This window comes from Lepidochelys kempii, chromosome 3, assembly GCF_965140265.1.
Source record: "Lepidochelys kempii isolate rLepKem1 chromosome 3, rLepKem1.hap2, whole genome shotgun sequence".
NCBI classification, from domain to species: domain Eukaryota; kingdom Metazoa; phylum Chordata; order Testudines; family Cheloniidae; genus Lepidochelys; species Lepidochelys kempii.
The window spans coordinates 100995508-101015604 of NC_133258.1; the positions used below are offsets into that span (position 1 = coordinate 100995508).

At 43.5% G+C, this 20097-nt stretch overlaps 1 protein-coding gene across 2 annotated transcripts in view; it reads right to left on the minus strand.

Moving 5' to 3' along the window:
- The window catches only part of STX7 (syntaxin 7), a 42679-nt gene that overhangs the window by 4951 nt on the left and 17631 nt on the right, over nucleotides 1–20097 (minus strand). For both annotated transcript variants that reach the window (XM_073337342.1, XM_073337343.1), the window contains 6 exons: nucleotides 10291–10360; nucleotides 7184–7274; nucleotides 5773–5910; nucleotides 4816–4868; nucleotides 2614–2704; nucleotides 724–796 (listed from right to left, as the gene is read on the minus strand). In XM_073337342.1, coding sequence (XP_073193443.1) covers nucleotides 724–796; nucleotides 2614–2704; nucleotides 4816–4868; nucleotides 5773–5910; nucleotides 7184–7274; nucleotides 10291–10360 — 516 coding nt within the window. The remainder of the gene's footprint in view (nucleotides 1–723; nucleotides 797–2613; nucleotides 2705–4815; nucleotides 4869–5772; nucleotides 5911–7183; nucleotides 7275–10290; nucleotides 10361–20097) is intronic.

Genomic DNA, 20097 nt, shown 5'->3' on the forward strand with positions numbered 1-20097 from the left:
AGCTACATGAATAACGTAACCGGAGTCAATGTAACTTACGTCGACCTTTTATGATGTCTACACCATGCTGGGTTGATGGAAGAGTTTCTCCCGTCAACTTACCTTATGCTTCTTGTTCTGGTGGAGTACCGGAGAGCAATCAGCAGTCTATTTAGCAGATCTTCACTAGATCTGCTAAATCAACCCCCGGTGGATCAATCACCACACCCAGTAAGTGGATACAAGCCCTTAATTTGCTTTGCCCAACATAAAGAACCGAGGAAATAAACGTTGCTTTTTTTCCCCCTGAAGTTTCTTTATACTTTGCATTTTTTCCCCCATTTTAGGTTGGTCATTCACTCAGAAATGGGGAGAAAGACATTTCACAAAAATAAGTGCAATTAAAACCTCACAAAAATTGGAAGCAAAACTCAAAACAAAGGAGTAGGACCTGAAACTACAGTTAAAGCCATTTTTCCAAGTGTACTGGATTTCCTGACTACTTTAACAGATCACCCAACAATCTCTGCCAATATAGAACTCAAAAAAAGCTGCATCAAAAACATCAAATTTCATTTTGCTAGTTTCTGGAAAATCATGATTTTGTGGTTTAAAAATAAGATCCAAGCATTATTCATCATGATGAATAATTACATAAACCAGTGGGATATTATTCTCTTTTCTCCCCCACCAATTTCTAAATTTCATGTAAATTTTCTAAAATATTTTATGATCTGTGCTTACCTATCACATCACCCTGTTCATGAATCATCATTCCTAAATCTTTAAATATTTCATTGATGTCCATAATATCTGCCTGCAAGAGAAATTTTTTTAAAAAACAAACAATTAGCAAATACCATGGGACACTCCTGAGGTTGGCTAAGCATTGTGCATTATTTCAGACAAGGCAGCTATGGTTTCCTGTGCCAAGAAGCTAATATAAATTCTTTTTCAAGCTCAAGTTTTAATTTGGATTAAAAGAATACTATCGTGTTCATCTAAATACGCAAAATCAGTTGCACTGTGCATCCTATTAGTGCAAGAGGCCAATTTCTAAGGTCTTGTCGACACAGAAACTTGCAATGGCTTAACTAAAGGTGTTCTTAAACTAGCTTAGGGCTTATCTATGCAGAGAATTAATGCGCAGCAAGTTGGGGTGGAAATCTAGTGCTTACTCTCTGCATATACATGACCTTAGTTAAAATAGTGCAAAATTCAACGTAAACACACTTCTGTCAGTTTAAGTCTAGCTTATCTCAATATGCCTTAAATAATTTCTTTAAGAACTTAAACCAAACGGAAATAAGTCTTCCCATAAGGTTTTCCAGCAATTTAACTATGTCTGTTAACTCAAACTTGTGCAACTCTTATTGACCAGCCCTTAGTTAGCAAAAAATAGTTGAATCCAGTAGAGGGCAGTAACACATACACAATATTAACTATTACAATGTGGTTATGATAAAGTGACATGTCACCTTGTTGTTTTGCTTACATTTCCTATTTATCTAATTACCCACATCTCTGTTTTTTCACAAAAATAAGTTCTTAATCAGTATTGCAAAGCCTATGAAGAAAAAGAGGACTGGATTTTATTTGTCTCATGCGTCACCAAAATTGCCTGTTTAAGGTCAAATTCCAGACTCTTAATTGTTGGTGGAGTTTGCTGGAGCTCAATATAATATCAGTCAGTCTGGAATCCATCATTCATTTCCACTGGTGTTTTAAAAGGGAGTTACTTTTTCAAAACCCACAACAGCCACAATGCCATTAATCCTTAACCTATATTTCCATTTCTGAGTCATTTAATATGTTCATTAGTACTTCTTTTGATTTAAAATATTGGAATTTCCCCTGCCTCTCCCATCCAAGGTTTTTTGTTTTGCTATTGGTAGATGAATGCACAGACAGATGGATTGTCCTCAAGCATTTCTGTTCAGTCTCAGAAAAATTCAGTCATTACTGGAGTCAATATTTCCTGTGCCAAACTATTGGTACTTTATATGCATACATAGTATAAATAGGAGTTAAACATATTAAATGTAATAAAAATGGGTATCCTGCATTTCCAGACAATGATATTAAAGGCAATGGATACCAGGAAGAACTGAAAAATACCTACACCTGGAAAATCCTGTAGAGGGGACATTTTGCATTTTATTTAAAATTTGCCTTTGAAAAAAGATGGACTTAATGGAGGAACAAGCCATGGACAAGAACAAATGGCAATACTGGGCTACACTGCATGTCTGTAAAGATGCTTTAGGATGAGAAGTCTTTGGGGGGAAAAAAAACAAAAACAAAAACAAAAAACACCACCCCATAGTTCTAGGGATATCTGCATGAAAACCCAAGTTCTATCTTATTGGTAGACATATGGGTGACTACTTATTCCTCCAGTGAAGTCAAGAGAGCTTAGTAGACCATGGCACTGCTTAATAGAACAGCGAAAAGTTGTTTTTGTGTAGGGAATTCCACGTGCAGCTCTTTACTTACTGCGTAAAAGCAATTTCTGCATTAAAAAAATAATTTTCTAATTTTTAATGATGGATTCCTCCCAATAATGTTAATACCTGCTGCATTAGGAAGTATTCTCAAGTTTGTTCTAACGCTGCACATAGCAGCGCTGCTTACCTCAAGCTGCCTGATGGAGGACTCTCTCTCCTCAATAAGACGGAGATCATCTTCTGTAATATCTTCATCTTGCACTTGTGCTTGAGGTTGACTGCACAAAACCACAAACAACCCCAAAAAAACCCGAAGAATACTCAGACTGGCTGAACTGCTCTTATACACAAAGTTGAAAAACACTTCATGTTAAAAATATTAAAGTACAGAGAATACACATTAAACTCACTATTAACAAGACATGATGTTGTTTTTACCTTTGCAAAAATCTATGTACAGCTGATGTGAAAGGCCTGAATCCTCAGGCCCTCAATAAAGGAAGTTATACAAGCAAGCTATTAAACAGCTTTGACATATGAAACTCCTTAGAACAGGGGTGGGCATTTGTGGCCCAAGGTATAAAAACTGTATGGTGGGCCATGAATGCTCATGAAATCGGAGACTGGGGTACAGGAGGGGCTGAGGGCTCTGGCTGGGGGTGCAGGCTCTGAGATGGGGCCAGAAATGAGAAGTTCAGGGTGTGGGAGCGGGCATTGGGCTGGGGGATGAGGGGGTTTGAAGTGCAGGAGGGTGCTCCGAACTGGGACTGAGGGGGGTGGGGGGAAATCAGGGCTGGGGCAGAGGTGCAGGGGGCGGCTCAGGGGTGGAGGCAGTGCTTACCTCAAGCACCTCACAGAAGCAGCAGCATGCCCCCCTATGGCTCCTATGCAGAGGTGCTGCCCCTGCAGCTCCCATTGGCTGCGGTTCCTGGGCAATGGGAGCTGCGGGGGGCAGCGCTTGGGGCAGGGGCAGTGTGCAGAGAGCCCCCTGGCTGCCCCTACACATAGGAGCTGGAGTGGGGAGATGCCGCGTGGCTCCTGGAAGCAGCAGCAAGCCCCTGATCCTGCTCCACATCTGGAGCTCGAGAGCCAGATTAAAAGGCCTGACAGGCTGGATGTGGCCCGTGGGCCATAGTTTGCCCACCACTGCCTTAAAACCTAGTGTTTTGGCTCAGCATTTTCTAACTAAGCATGCAGATATTAAACGCATCTTTTGATTTGGATTCTGAATGGAGTGTCATTTGGAGGCTGTACTCCATTTTGCCTTTCCTCGTTAGTGGAGTCTGATTTAGAAGCCACTTTGAGAAAATGCAGGTATTAATCCATAAAACTGAATAGTTAAATATCTTGATCCAAGTTTTAGAGGCCCAGCTGTCCTAATCTGGAAGGATAAAAGACAAAAGGCTGAACTGTTTTTATGTTGTCCTCTACAGGCATAGTTGGATGAAAGCTCCTTATCACATTCCCTTTCTTCAGAAGATCCTCACAAACTAGAGGAAGCACATTCCATTTTAAATGTTTGTTAATTCATACGAATTTTAAAAAGGCTTTTGAAAATTTTTCTTATGCTTGTACATTTTTACTTAAGGTTATTAAACATCATATATCCACCCACTAGCCTGTTTCTCCCCCTTATCTTGCAGTTGGTGGTTTAGTCTCTGAAAATAATCAGGAACGCAGCAGGGTTAGCTAAATCTAACCTGAATGACTCAAACACGTAAAATCCTTAGCTCGGAGTCCATTACACATGGAAATAAAGATTCATTTGGTGGCAGCAACTCTGGTGTGGTTTTTTTTTTTGGGGGGGGGGGGGGCAAGGGGGTTAGGAGGAAGGAGAGTTTGGTACTATGCCTATCACAATTAGGCCCTTATCTTTGTTGAAGCTTCTGGGCTCTATTGTAATATAATTGTATTACATTTTTCAACAACTAATTTTAGTTTTCTATTTCCTTCTGCAGGGGGAAGAATGAACGAACGAACGAGATCAAATTCCATTGTATCAGTTAACAAACTGATCACATTAAAGGCCAGGAGACCCTAAAGCAATAACTTTAAAAAAAAAATTAAAAAAAATAGAAAAAAGAATAAAGAAGATATTATTGAAATTGATATTTTCAGTTCTAATTTCAACTTCTGTAGAATACTAGCAGCTTGTGATCATTAGCTTTTAGAGGGGTACAAAAAAACAACAACAAAAGAAACACATAGCGTGCCTTAACAAATAGGTTATTTAAATGCACTGGATAAGTGATCTTAATGTTGTTTCACCACACAAGTCTCTTAAAACTGGGGACTACAGTACACAGTGCATCTCAAGTAAGTCCCCATTATTGGAGTTAACCAATCAATTTACAAGACAAGTTATAAGGTTTATGCACAGTCATCCTACCTGTCCCAAGAGACAAGTGTTCCTTCTTTGTAACCATCTTCTGAAGGACCAGCCTGTAGGAAAAGCAAACATTACCATTTTATTTGAGTGATGGGCACATAGTGAAGTGTTTGTCGACATTCCCATAATGAAACAAGATTAAAGGGGCTTTAACTTTGGTTAGCTCTAAAACAAAATGCCACTTATGTTCTCAGCGTGGGGCTGGTGTGTGTGTGCGCGTGAGAGAGAAAACTGAGCTTGGTAGCAGCCTGCAATATATTTTATGCCAATACACACTGCTGTTGTATTCATGGAGTCAAAGGTCAGGATTGAGCCTACATTAAAAAAGTAAGTAAATAAATAAATAAAAATTAAAAAAAAAAATCAGAGCATAATTTTGCATTCCCAAATGTCAAAAAAGTTTAGTTTTCTAAAATTAACTAAAGTTCAATTTAAAGACGGATCTAAGAAAAGACAGTCTAAACGAAAGCTACTACTTTACTCAATGTTTCCTACTCCATGCCCATTACAGCCTCAATCCTGCAAAGGGGTCTAGCAGATGGATCCTTATGTCCAAAAAGAATCCCTATTGCTTTAGGGGACACTACAGACATACAAAGATGTACCTATATGATTCCCACAGCAAGATCAGGGAATATGCACTATGCGGAGCACCTATGAACACCTTTGTAAAACCGTATGTAGGCACAAGGACAAAGTAAATCTTTTAAATCAGGAATTATTATGAAGCTATTTTTCCCATAATCAAACCATTAAACTGAAATGCAAGTTTTAAATTTAATATCTTGTGTTCAGAGGCAAAGTAAAAAAACCCACCACACAACTATGCAGGCATTGTGTGTACATTCTACATCTCCTGCAATACTGAGAATTCCTGTAAGAATGCGGCTCTCAAGCTAAGAGGCAGGTTTTATGTAAATAACGTTTGAGTATAATAATATATTTCTGGATACTTACAGATACCCTAGAGCTGGCTCTTACTCTGGCTACAAGATCTTTTTCTTTCTCAGCAGCTTGCCTTTGGACCCTCTGGAAGTTGGCTAGTGCAGAACTGAACTCCGCCACAAGACGATCTTTCTGTATTTTTCTTTGACGCTATTGGAGGAAAGACAGACAGATTTTGACAACAACATAAAACAAGCTGGCTCTTGTTCAAGGCTTTACAAATAAGTTATTTCAAGGGTCCCCCCCCCGCCGCCTTCTTCCTGTTAGTATGGGCCTCACACTTTAAATAGAGGGTATCATGGGCATGTTCCCTCCCATTTGAGACTGTATGGACTACCTCCCATTTGGGTTCACATAACAACCCTAACACTATTACAGCAGTTGTGAAAAAGTAGTATTAGGAATGCAATGTATTTTCAACTGTCTTATTGGTATTTAACAGCCGGAATTAAGGAGGATCCAGCATCTCACATCCAGACAGCTTTCAGTAAACCACTAGTGAGAACTTCTGTCTTATTTATTAACTATTAAGTAGGTGCACTGTACAATTGCTGAATATTTTGATATTGTAAAATTTAAACTGTGTAAAAACAGCCCAGAGCATCAGTGGGAGGAGGGGAAACTCACTGATTTATTTATAAGACAGAAGCGCTGAATGTATGCCCTGAACTGTACCCGAGAGGAGAAATGACCTTGTAATCATGTGTCACAAAAATATCAATTTCCAATATCTACTCCCATTGAGAGTGGACACTGGGAGGGCATGAGAGAATTTCCTCGAGATTGACCCTCCCTTTGAATTTGCAAAGAGCTACAACTTGCCCTTAGTCAATCACCTCCACTTTTCCATCTTGGAGTCAAGGAGCAAGGGTGGGAGAGAACAGTCTGGTCAAACAACATGGTTGAGTTTCTTACCACAAACTTTCAGACTCCAGGGACAAGCAAAAGAGGCACTTCAATTTTTTTTATTTTTTTTTTGGGGGGGGGGGGGGGGTCCCAGAGGTATTTATGTACCATGTGCAAAGTTTGAGCAGCAAACATGAATGAGAGAAGTGATTAAATAATTATCATCTGTTGACCATATTCACTCATTTTAAATCTCTTAATCCTACAGGTCACAACAACACACCATCAGCAGCAATAGTAATTACCCTGTGTGGTAGCAATTCTTGTCAGAGTGCTTTAGTTCTGATACACGGTAGGAGCAATTGCTTAGAGAAAGCTGTTGTGCATTTTACTGCAGTTGAGGCCTATTACGTGACTTCTGCATAGCACTGAACATTCATTTTAAACACAGACCTCACTTGGATGTTGTCAACATCTCGTATTCATATTATTGCTCTCATTACATAACTAAAGCCATTCAGATACTTTACATCAGCCAACATTATGTTCAAATGATCCATGTTCTTCATTTTTATACCTGTTCGCTTGTCGCAGGCAGAGACCCAAACTCTTTAATGTTCTTGTCAGTTTCTTTGGCAAGCTGGTTTGCATGCTGCTGCTTCTGCTGTCTAAACCAAACACAGTCTATATTATAGCCACTGGATTATTTTGCTGGAACAATTTCACTGATGCTCAGGAGCAGTATTTTTAGAAGAAAGTTACCAAGTGTCTTACTAAAGATTTATTTATTGGCATTTCTATTAGTCACTATACTATCTGTGAACTGATCACTCAAACGGGTGTTGGATGAGACACAGACCCTGAAAGAAATGATGTTAAATTAATGATCTAGCAGTGGAATCGGCCACAAGAGGGCCACTGGCTATTGTACAGAAAAAGTTACAAATACCAGAGCAATTTTGGGAAATATCCCTAAGCAAAATTATTTGTAGAAAAATAAAAAGTAAGTTGCAACCTCAATGAAATGAATCAAGATGGTTTTGCGGTGGCCCCTGAACAATGAAGTATACATATAGCAGACTTCAGACACACTCTAAAAAAGAGAAGATCCGGAAAACTTGATTTATCTAAAAAGGAAACTTAGCAGTCAAATTTTCATTTTTTAAATTGTGGTCTTTGGCTCAGGTGTAAATTTAGGATCATGCCACCCACTAAATCTATAGCAAATTTCTTCCTGATGTCAATTGGAGATTTGTACCAATATAAGGGGAGGATGTGTTTTATGTGGTAACTAAACTTGTATTATTTGTTCAGTATCTTTTAGTGGAGAAAGATACTCACCGTTAGGAGCACAGCTATTTATGCCCTTTGTTACTCTGCCTTCCTCATCCTCCTTTCCTTCACTGCCTTTTCCATCCCTGTGATGCTCCTTACTTTCCCTTTCTATTTCCTTCCCTTCCTCACCCCAGGGGTTTAACTTCAATCACCTCCCCCATTTCATCTGCAAAATGATCAGCAATGAAAGGGTTAATTTTTGTTTGTTTGTTTCAATAAAAAAAACACACACCAAAAAGTGTCCTCATTAAGCTTTAGAGGCAAAACATTTCAATGAGGTAACAGAGGCCAGGAGTTCCCACCTCTCAGGGTATGTCTTCACTGGCAATGTTAAAGTGCTGGCTGTGTAGTTGTGGCACCAGTGCTGGGAGAGAGCTCTCCCAGCACTGTAAAAAAGCCACCCCCGTGAGAGGAGTGGCCCCCAGCGCTGGTGCACGGTCTATACTGCCACATTACAGCGCTGAAACTTGCATCGCTCAGGGATGGGTTTTTTCCACACTCCTGAGCAAGGAAGTTGCAGCGCTGTAAAATGGCAGCATAGACTGAAATTGTGACAGAGGCGCTGTCTATCTGGAGACTGAGGCAAACAGCACTGCTTAAGTCAACCATTCAAAAGTGACTGGAAAGGGATCTTCACAGTCTCAGTTTTTTTTTTTTTTTTTTTTTTTTTAAAGAAAGCTTAGATTCTGCAGAATGACTCAAACAGAAAAACATGAAGCATGCCAGACCCATCCCAGATATTTTAAACATCTGCCATATCATCATCATTATTTTCCTGGACATTTAGAAGCAGCTAGGGATATAAAAGTACTCCCAGATTGCAAATCTGTACAACAAAAGGCACATGGCTTCCCCAGTTTCAGGGAGCAGAGCATCACTCCTCTGGTATACGTTCAATTTTCCCCCATACTGTACCAGAATAACTTTGGTTTTGTAGATGTAGTTGTAGCCAGTTTACCCTCAATCCAAAGAAAACATTACATAAGTCAGAGGTTCCCAAAGTGCGGGACATCCCACGGAGGAGTGTGGACGAATGTTCAGGGGAAGGGGCACAGCTGGGGCCCAGGCTAGCTCTCACAGCCCCGCCTCCAGCTGGGGCCCCAGCCTCCGCCACCTAACTTCCCCTCCCTCCCAGAGATGTGTCCCTGCTCCCAGCCCTGGCTCGCGGGGCACATACCGGAGGAGAGGGGGGCATGCAAGGTAAAGAGTTTGGGGACTACTGGCATAATCTGATCAAACCATACTAGCCAAGATCAGATTTTCAACTAATGTAGGTATGCAATTATGTCCTTAATTTTCAATATATAATCACTGCAATCATATGTGCAAATGGCTAAAAAACCAGGAAGCAGCACTAGAATGCCCAGCAGCATCCCCTCCCGCCCCCCATTCCCCGCTCCATGCTGAATGATGCCCAAGTGCAACAGGAACTTTACTAAACTCAAAGATTAGTTACTGTATAAGTGTTAGAGTTTACTTCCAATCACCGTCATCAGTAAGAAATCCATTGTGGATCCAGGGTTGTATGTCACCAATTTTGTACTCCTAGCTCAGAGTAATTAGAGTCCTGCCCAGAATGAATGTAACAGGCCTGGTCTAATGTACACTTCCCTCCTGCCATTCAGTGGCTACCGTGCTATATTAACAGCCACAGAGAAGTCTGCCAACTTTCTCACTCAAGGAGTTTGCAGATGCAGCCTGTGCACGTGTGTGTTAGGATTAAAGAGTAAAAGTAGTAGAGTTTGGTCCAAGTCGAATGAGCCTCTGTATTGAGGAACAGAGTGGCTAGTAGTCTCCTTCAATGGGACATGAATGAAAGCCCACATTCAGAGGGCTGAACTGCAGTGTAACTTCTGACAACTGGCCTTATTTCACTTCTGCTTTTTCTAGTATTTTCGGCATATGTTCACCTTGTAATTTCACTAGATACTGTGGTTAGCATTGTTTAACAGTTTCACTTTGCCTTCTTGCAGTACCCCACAAAAGCATCCCCCCCTCCAGACTATGCCACATTGCGTGCTCTACAAAAAGAACGTTCTGGAGGTTTTTAAATCCCTAGAGCCAAATCAGTACCTTCCAGTGCTGTCAGTTTGTCTGTGTTTACATTTAAACACGCATATGTTCAGCAGAAGTACTGAGAACTGCCAGTTAGGTAGGTTAGCATGGCAAGATCCTATAGGTTACAAAAATACCTCAGATTAATTTTTTCATGTTTAAACTTTAATACGTCTGTTCTACTTCCACCATCCCACTCCCAACAAGGCTGGGCACTTTGCTAAAATCACTGTCACCTACTGAGGCAGTACTTACAATACAGTGAAATGAGAGATCTTCATGTAAAGTACTTACAGCTGTTGCCGCAATTCAGGCGTGTCTTGTGGTGTTCCAAGTTGATGCAGTATTCTTTGTATTTCTGCAGCTGTTGGTGAAGAGGAAGAGAGATTTTAATGATCCAATTAGATATATTTCCCACTTTAGTTTTATGCATTTTTGCTTGACAACTCTAAAACCATACACGTTTTTGTCAACAAGCGTATGTACACCTGTGATGGGCCAAACAAAATGTGATTTTAATAAGCCTAAATTAAATCCTAGACTATATTACCAAGGAACACAACATGCTGAAATATCTAAGCAGCAAGTGGTGATGCAAGGATGAAGTTAGTTTAAGCCAGACTCCTTAACTCAAAATTTATCTACAGTTATTTTAAGAAGCAATACAAACTGTGTACTGGTTTATTCATCCTGTGTGTGCGCTAGATCAGACAAACATCTGAAAGCCTGACAAAATATTGACATGTGTCTAAATATTCATAACTAGTACGTTAGTGAAACAGCAGCTCACAAAACATGCCTAAGCTTAAAAGTAGTACTAATACAAAATGAATATTGAGGGTTACATTTGAAGTTTGATTTATACATTTGGTTCAAATGCTTTAAAGAGTCATTTTCTTATGGGATACAATGAGAAAAAGACAGTTACCTTTTCCGTAACTGGTGTTCTTCGAGATGTGTTGCTCAGGTCTATTCCACAATAGGTATGTGTGCTCGCCACATGCACCGGTGCTGGAATTTTTTCCCCTAGCAGTACCCGTAGGGGGGAGTGCCCCCGCCCATCCCGTGACCCCTGGAGCGGCGCCTGCCTGGCATGGTATAAGGAGGGCTGCACTCCCCCCACCTTCAGTTCCTTCTTGCCAGACAACTCCAACAGAGGGGAATGACGGTGGGATGTGGAATAGACATGAACACCACATCTTGAAGAACATCAGTTACGGAAAAGACAATTACCTTTTTTTCTTCGAGTGATTGCTCATGTGTATTCCACAATAGGTGATTCCAAACTATATCTGTTGGAGGTGGGTAGGCGTTCACAAGTTCCCAGGACAGAGGACAGCCCTGCCGAAGTCGGTGTCATCCCTGGCCTGGGAGACGATTGCATAGTGCGAGGTGAACCGAAGACCACGTGGCGGCCCTACAAGTGTCCTGGATGGGGATGTGGGCCATGAAGGCAGCTGACGAGGCCTGTGCCCGAGTCGAGTGTGCCCTCACAATGGGTGGCAGGTGAACCCCCGCCAGCTCATAACAGGAACAGATGCATGAAGTGATCCACTTAGAAAGCCACTGAGTGGAAACAGACTGACCCTTCGCACACTCAGCCAAGGCAACGAACAGTTGTCAAGACTTTCTGAATGGCTTGGTCCGCTCGAGGTGGAAAGCCAGAGCTCACCTCACGTCAAGCATGTGGAGATGGCATTCCTCACTAGTCGTGTGAGGCTTGGGGCAGAGGACTGGCAGAAAAGTGTCCTGACCCATGTAGTAGGTGGAGACCACCATCTGGAGGAATGTGGGGTGTGGGTGGAGCGGGAGCTTGTCCTTATGAAAAACAGCTGATGGCAGTTCGGAGATTAGGGCCCTGAGCTCCGAGAGCTGCCTGGCTGACATGATAGCTACCAGGAAGGCCACCTTCCACAAGAGGTGAGACCAGGCATGTGGCCAGTGGTTCAAAGAGGGCCCCTGTGAGATGAGCCAGCACCAGGTTTAGGTCCCACTGTGGAACCAGGGGGTTGGAATATGGGTAGATGCGGTCCAAACCCTTAAGGAACTGGCCAGTCATAGCATGGAAAAACACCGTGTGCCCTTGCACCGGGGGATGAAAGGCTGATATGGCCACCAAGTGTACCCTGACTGACGAGGGCGCCAGTCCCTGGGCCCTCAGGTGGAGGAGGTAATCAAGGATAAGCTGGATTGGGGCGGCTGTTGGGGAAACGCCCTGGCCCGCCACCCACCTTGAAAACTGAGACCACTTCACCACATAGGAGCGGCGAGTGGAGGGCAGTCTACTTTCGAGGAGGACACGCTGAACCTGTTCTGAGCACGTCCTTTCCTCGCCACCTAGCAGCCACACGGTGAGGTGAAGTGTTGCTGGGTTGCGATGGAGGCGGCGGCCCTGGTCCTGAGAGCGCCGGTCCAGGCAGAGCGGCAACTGCCATGGTGGAGCTACCACCAGCCCTGAGAGGGTCCCATACCAGTGCTGCCTGGGCCACACTGGGGCAATGAGGAGGACCCTGGCCTTGTCCGTCTTTATTTTCTCCAGGGCCCTGCTGATCAGAGACAATGGGGGAAAGGCACAGAGGAACTGCCCTGACCAGGACAGGGTAAAGGCATTGGAGATAGCGCCCCTCCGTACATTCTGCATCTGGCGTGACGGACCACATATGTGCAAGCAGACATGTGACCCAGCAGTTGCAGGTAAGCCCTGGCTGTCATCACCGGGACCTTGCGACCGAGTCGATGAGCCCTTTCAGGGTCTCGAACCTGTCTGGTGGGACAGAGGCCCTGGCCAACATTGTGTCCAGTAGCATCCCGATAAACTCTATGTGTTGGACTGGGACGAACGTGGACTTAACGTTGTTTATCAGCGGGCCCAGAGCAGTACATGTGGAAAGGAGGAGCACCACATGATCCCTCACCTGCGACCGGGAAGTGTCTTTGGCTAGCCAGTCGTCCAGATATGGGAATATTTGGACCCCCTGGCATCTGAGGTAGGCCGCTACCACCGCATTACACTTTGTAGAGACCCTGGAGGCAGTGGACAGACCAAACGGTAGGACCGTGAATTGGTAGCGACTCTGTCCCACCACGAAACGAAGGAAGCGTCTGTGCCCCTCTAATATGTGGATGTGGAAGTACACGTACTGTAGATTAAGGGCAGTGTACCAGTCCCCGGGATCCAGGGAGGAGAGGATGGAGGCCAGGGAAACCATGCAGAACTTGAGTTTCACCATGTAGTGGTTCAGGCCTCACAGGCCCATGATGGACCTGAGCTCCTCTTTGGCCTTCGGGATAAGGAAATGCCAGGAGTAATACCCCTTGCCCAGGAACTCCTTGGGCACCACCTCGATAGCTCCTAGGTCCAGGAGCTGGCCCACCTCCTGCTTGAGCAGAGCCTTGTGAGAGGGGTTCGCCAGGAGGGACAGGAGGGCAGGGAGGAGGTAAACTGAAGGGTAACCTCGGGAGACGGTATTGAGGACCCTTCAGTCCGTGACCATTCCGGAAGGAAAGCGCACGCGCACGCACACACACACACACCCCTAACTGATTGGAAGAGTTTTATTGTGGGTAGGTCCCTGCTGAGAACTGGCGGGGTACCCCGAGTGTCCTGTCAAAAATGCCTTTTGCCTGCCTGCTTCTCCTTAGAAGACCCAGGCTCGGGGGCAGGCTGGGATTGCCGTTGCGGGCGCTTTCTATAGTCCTGCTGCTTTTTGTGGGTGACCTCATACTTCGGGAGGGCGGCCTGGGTGGGAGCCTGCTGCAGCTTGAACTTGGGTTTTGCCAGAAGAGGGACATAGAGGCCCAAGGTCTGGAGGGTCATGTGGGAGTCTTTCATGCCATGCAGCCTTGTGTCTGTTTCCTCAGCAAACAGCCTTCCCGTCGAAAGAGATCCTGTATTGACTATTGCGCTTCGCTGGAGAGCCCATAGAGCAGAAGCCATGACGCCCGTCTCATGGACCCCGCTGAGGCCATGGACCGTGCGGCTGTGTCCGTTGCATCGGAAGCAGCCTGCAGGGATGCCCTTGCGGCCACCGCCCCTTCCCCCACGAGCACGTTAAACTCCTTATGTTCCCAGAGTCAGTCCTCAAACTTGGGGAGGGATTCCCAGAGGTTAAACTTGTAGTGACCCAGGAGAGCCTGATGGTTTGCTACTCGTAGCTGAAAGCTTGACAACGAATAAACTTTTCTCCCCAAAGCATCCAGCCTCCGAGATTCTTTGTCCTTGGGGGTCCGTGCCCTGCTGCTCCCTGTGGTTGACTGACTTGACTACCAAAGAGATGGGTGCATGAATATACAGATATTCGTGTCCCTTCGTGGGTACAAAGTACTTGCGTGCTGCCTTTTTAGAGATGGGAGCCAACGAGGCTGGAGTTTGCCACAGGGCATCAAAATTCTTGCCACCCCTTCATGGAGTGGCAAGGCCACCCAGCCCAGTGCTGAAGGGGACAGCACACTGAACAGGAAGCTTGAGGGCTCTTCTGTCTTCTCAGCCTGGAGGCGGAGGCTCGCTGCCACCCTTTTTAGGATGTCTTGGTGGGCCCAGTAGTCCTCCTGAGGGATGGAGGGGGGTGGGGCCGCAATCAGCTCCTCCAGACGGGGCGAGGCCAGTGCGGTGCTTTGGGTGTCGTCCAGCACCACAGGATTCACCACCTGGTCGGACTCCAGGCACAGTACAGAGGACACAGGTCCCACCGACCTTTTTTCTGGTGGTCTAAAGATAGATGCCGCTGGTGCTTCCAAGGCCCCAGCCACCGAGAGAGCCCCGATGGGGGATGCGCTGGAGGGCATGGTGCCCACTGGTACCACTGGGCCAGCCATGACGCTTGGTGCCATTGTGCTTGCTGAGGCACTGGCAGAGCCAGCTGTTCGGGCTGGCTAGCTTGGCCCTTAGACTGGAGGCTGTGAGGGGAGGCCGGGCTGGCATATGATCTGCTGCTGCCTCTGGACCGGGAATATCGGCAGTGCCGGAATATATGTTGGCCACAGGACTGCGATCTCAACGCGGAGGAGTGGCACCGACGCGACTAGCTGCTCCGTGAATGTCCTCGATGGGCAGACCCGTGTCAGCGATCAACACCCGGGGCTACGATGCCATGGAGGAGACTTGGAACAGGAATCCTAGCGGGAATGGTGTCGATGATTGTGCCGCGACTGACTGAGGTATCTCCAGCAAGATGAGGACCATTGGCGACATCCACCATGGTCCTGTCAATATTCGTTACGCGAAGATGAGCGGTGCCGGGAGTCCCAGTTGGATGGCACCTATCCAGACAGTCCGGCCCGCGTCGAGGGCGATCCACATTGACTGAGCCCTGAACGGTCGCTGGGTGGTGAGTGGTGTCGGGAACATTCCCTCAACTGAGGCCGGTACTGGACTAGTGGTGACTGTGGTGATCCCAGGGGTGGCTTTCCTCTGGAGTGGACAGACATCGGCGGAGCTCCGGGAACTGGCACGGACATGACGTCCCTGGCTGCTTGGAGAGCTTCAGGCGTAGATGGCATCCGGACATCTGGAGAGGCCTGCTCCGAAGGGGCCGGGCTACTCCGCTCAATGTGAGTCAGAGGCCTAGGGCCCGATGGGGATCGAGGACTACCTGACATGGGCCTAGCCTCTGTCCCAGTCTTCCCTCGGTGCCGTTGTGAAGAGGGAATCTTTCCGGTCCTCTTGGTGTGCCCCATGGACGGGGAGCAGTGCTGACTAGACAATGGTACCAGAGGGTCTCTGCGTATCGATGCAGGAGTCGGGGCCAGCACCAACTCCTTCAGGACGGCTCAGAGCCTAACATCCCTTTCTTTTTTAGTCCGGGGTTTGAAAGACTTGCAGATCTTGCACTTTCTGCAAATATGGGTTTCTCCCAAGCAGCGCAGACAATCCGCATGTGGGTTGCTCCTTGGCACAGAACGCCTACAAGAGCCGCACGACTTAAAGCCTGGGGCCCAGGGCATGCCCCAGCCTGGGCTAAATGACTAAACTCAACTAAAACTAAAAACTGAATAAGCTAACTGACTACAGGTTACTACTGAACAAACGAAGAGTTCTGGGGACGAGCTGCAGCAAAGCTGGAGCAGAGCAGTTCCGATGCACCTTCACTGGTGGCAAGGAGGAACTGAGGGTGGGGAGAGAGCAGCATCCCTTATATCGTGCCAGGCAGGTGCCGCTCCAGGGGTCGCGCTTCCCCCTGCAGCTACTGCTAGGGGAAAAACTTCCAGCACCGGTGCACAGGGCGAACACACACACACACCCCTATTGTGGAATATGAGCAATCACTCGAAGAAGAACTCAAAGCCCCATGCCAAGTTTTAAGCTTGTTACATAAAATGCATCTCAGCTCTGATTTAGCAAAATGAAGAGGCACCTAAACCTTCCTTTTAAGTTAATGTGTCCGGGGGGGAGGGGGAGAGAAGAGGAGGGATGAAATGTTACAATAATATTTGCAACGTGATCACTAGTCTGATTCCAGTGGCACATTTTCAGAAGGCCAAGACAGGGAGAATATTTAATGGGGAGAATCTATATTTGCATACCCTCAGTCAGTTACTTGTCTCCCCAAAACATATTTATTCCCGTGCAGTCCGGGGCAGCCATCTAGGCAGCAGAAAATATGATGAAGTCATCAAATCCAGACCTCTTCCTACATGATACATAATTTAGTGTGTTTTGAGGAACTAAAGAAAAATTGCAAAATTTAGCTAAAGTGAGTTTAAGAAAGATGCCTTCTTTTTATGTTTCTTTTATTAGTGATTAAGAACTGGAAAAATAAAGATTCAGGGCATTATACACTCAGTCTACCAGGCATTATGTAAAACTAAACTAAATATTATAGCAAGGTGTTTATCCAATCACAAAAATATTTTAAAAAAAATCATTCAACTGCTAATGTTTAAAATGTTTCAATAAGGGATCCTCACTTTAAGAGTCCTCAATTAGGGAATCATTATATTGCATTTTATATGTTTAGTTTTGAATATATACATTCCAATATTCAGTATTGTTAAAGTGACTGATTACTTTCTATATTATGATGGTAGAAAAAATTCTTAAATGTTTTGGGAAAAACTGATCATGCAAAGTTTTCTTTAAAAAAATCAAACTTTCTAAACACACAAATAAGCTTTTGAGAAGTTTGAAAGTGAATTTAAACTACACAAATTTAAGTATATAAACTACTGATCTAAAAAAAGAACTTAATGGTTTTAAATCAAGTTAAACAGAACAGATGTAGAGAAAGTTTTAAGAAAAAAATCCTGAACCAACAGCATAATTTGTTAACAAATGCCACCTGCTGGCAAGTTTGAGAGACAGAGCTTTGGGGCTCAAGTCACATTAAATATCCCCTTGAGAACATGGTGTCCTAAAACAGACAGACAAGGTTTATTGAAAATGAATGTTAACTCAAGAGTTGAATAATAACTACTAAGCTGAAATATACTGTACTAGAAATCCTCTTTATTGGTAGTTAACCACAATAGTTATTTCTGAAGTCTTTTTGGAGGGGTGGGGTGTGTGTGGGGGGGTCCTAATACACCTAAGTATTAAGTAATTACTTTAAATGTAAAATATCATTTAAATTGGTAACTCTTGCAAGTGACCCTGTGAAATTAATCAAGATGTTGGTTGATTGGCTGTTATAGACTATTTATAAGGTTTTACTGGGTACTAAACTCTCAAAGCAAAACAATTTCTGATATTCTACCTAAAGAAAGATATCTTGGACATAAGAACCAAGGTGCTCATACATTTACTGATAATTTCATCTCCAGAGTGAAACACTTCTGCATGTATTTTGGACATATTAGCTTTTAAGCACACTACTATACCTACATCTATTTCACAGATGTTTGAAAGTTTACAAGTTTGGAGTACCTTACTGCCATCTGGAGGATGAATTTTCTAACTGCAATATGACAGGTTTCAGAGTAGCAGCTGTGTTAGTCTATATCCGCCAAAAGAAAAGGAGTACCATCTGATGAAGTGAGCTGTAGCTCACGAAAGGTTATGCTCAAATAAATTTGTTAGTCTCTAAGGTGCCACAAGTACTCCTTTTCTTGTAACTGCAATAGAAGATTAAAAGTGAATGAAGGTTTAAGCAGAGGCCATCATATGTAAGTTACTCTGAACAAAGTCGGCACTTTCACTGTATTTAGTTCCAAATGCCACAGGCATGACTTTCAAAGATATATATATTGTACCATAGTTTTAAAGCTTCCTCCTGAATATTTTGGTGATTGGAAGGGGGATAGAGAACATGAGGGGGCCGGGGAGGGAAAACTTAGTCCCTATAAAACAAGGGCTGTATGTAAAAATTCCAGATACCCCCCATCTAGGGTCAAAATGGTTTGTTGCTCACAGTTAAGAGCACTCAAAAAACAAAAAAACAGACCGCACAATTTAAAAAAAAAAAATCCATCTAGTCCATTATCGCAGTTCTGAAACTTATCACGACTGTACAATTCAGGGGATGTTTAAAAACCCTACCAGGCAACTGGTCAATAGTGTTACACTAAGTTAGAGAGTTAAATTTGTTCTAGCTCTATCCTTAGCTAGCAGGATTTTTGTAAGTTACAATACACATGAACCCTGGATGGGTCAAGAGATTGGTATAGGTTAGAAGTTCTTCTTGTAGTGTTCAGTCCAGTTTTCATAAATACAGCCAGAAGGTACCACTGTGATCATTTAGCCTGATATCACAAGATTGAAATCTTTTTAGAAGCCTTTGGGAAGCAAGTTAAATTTCAGTCTAGTTTCCAGTGGGCAGATATTGACACCACAAACAATACTCTATTGAAAGGCAAGTGTGGAGTGGACATGTTTAGGCCCAACAAACAAAAACCTTTCTCCCAAGAACCATGTTTTGACACAGTAAAGCAGAAAGGTGTTAATGCAGTGTGAAAAACTTCATTAAAAAAATGAACCCAAGGAAAAAAACCCAAGAACTAAATGAATTACAGCTCTTTAGTAAGCAGTCGGGGAAAGTTTTTACTACTACTGTCTTCATTATGTACGCTTTATGAAAAGAACACTTCAGTAGCCAGAGCTGCCAATCCAGCAACATTATATGAGAGCAGGGTGGGCATGGAAAAGCATCCAACCCCCAAATACATATGCAGGAAAAAACAAAGAATGGGTACATCTAATTGTAGGCCTACTATCTTGGCAGCATCCCTTTCGATACAATATGCCTATGTATAAGCCAAGAGCTCATATTTTTTATGTAAGATGAGAAAGTCAGTGTACCAGGAAAGCCCACAAGAGTCCATGCAATACAAAAGGCCAAATGCTTCCTTGAGTTGTAATGGCAATGCCTGGGGTATAAGTTGTGTAAAATTTTCCTTTTAGCACTAACGAGGTTGACTATACACCATATATTTAAATCAAGAAATCTTCAGATACAAGTTAAGCAGGGATTTAACCCACAGTTAGTGAGGCAACTGCCCCCAGACTTTTTAAATCTTAATAGGTTTGTCAAGCTGCAGTGGTTTATAGTGGGTTTGGCACATACAGAAAAAGTGTGATGAAATAAAATAAACTTATTTTCATTAGGGGAGTGGGAAGGTAACTACCCACACACTGACATCTTAAAAAAAAAAAAAAAAAAGACTGAACTGGTTTTAAAACAAGAACTAGTTTAAATTTGTTAAACTACTCAAGATAAAGACAAACAAAACAATTCCCAATGGAACTTTAAGATGGTCTATTTCCTGGGAGCAGATGGACCTTAGCTTCTTTTTTTAGGAAAAAAAATTTTGTACCTTACTCACGACCTTTTAAATTATTTCTTAATTCAGTATACTAGAAGCTTTAAATAAAAGAAAGCTATGTCCCAGTGTAACCAGCAGGATAGTTAGAAATATTAATATTATATCTAAGGATTTACATTTATGTAATTAAGCTTTTCAACAATTAAGAAGACTTGAAAGCAAATTGCATTAATAATTTTATTAATTCCCCCAAATCCAGGACTTTCTGCACATTAATATCTTTAATTTACCATTAGTATTTAGTACTTTTATTATGTAGTATACAAAACAGTTATACCCACACATGATAAGTGACGATGAAATAAGGCAACAGTTGCCTAGACTTCATAACAGCCAACCAAAGTA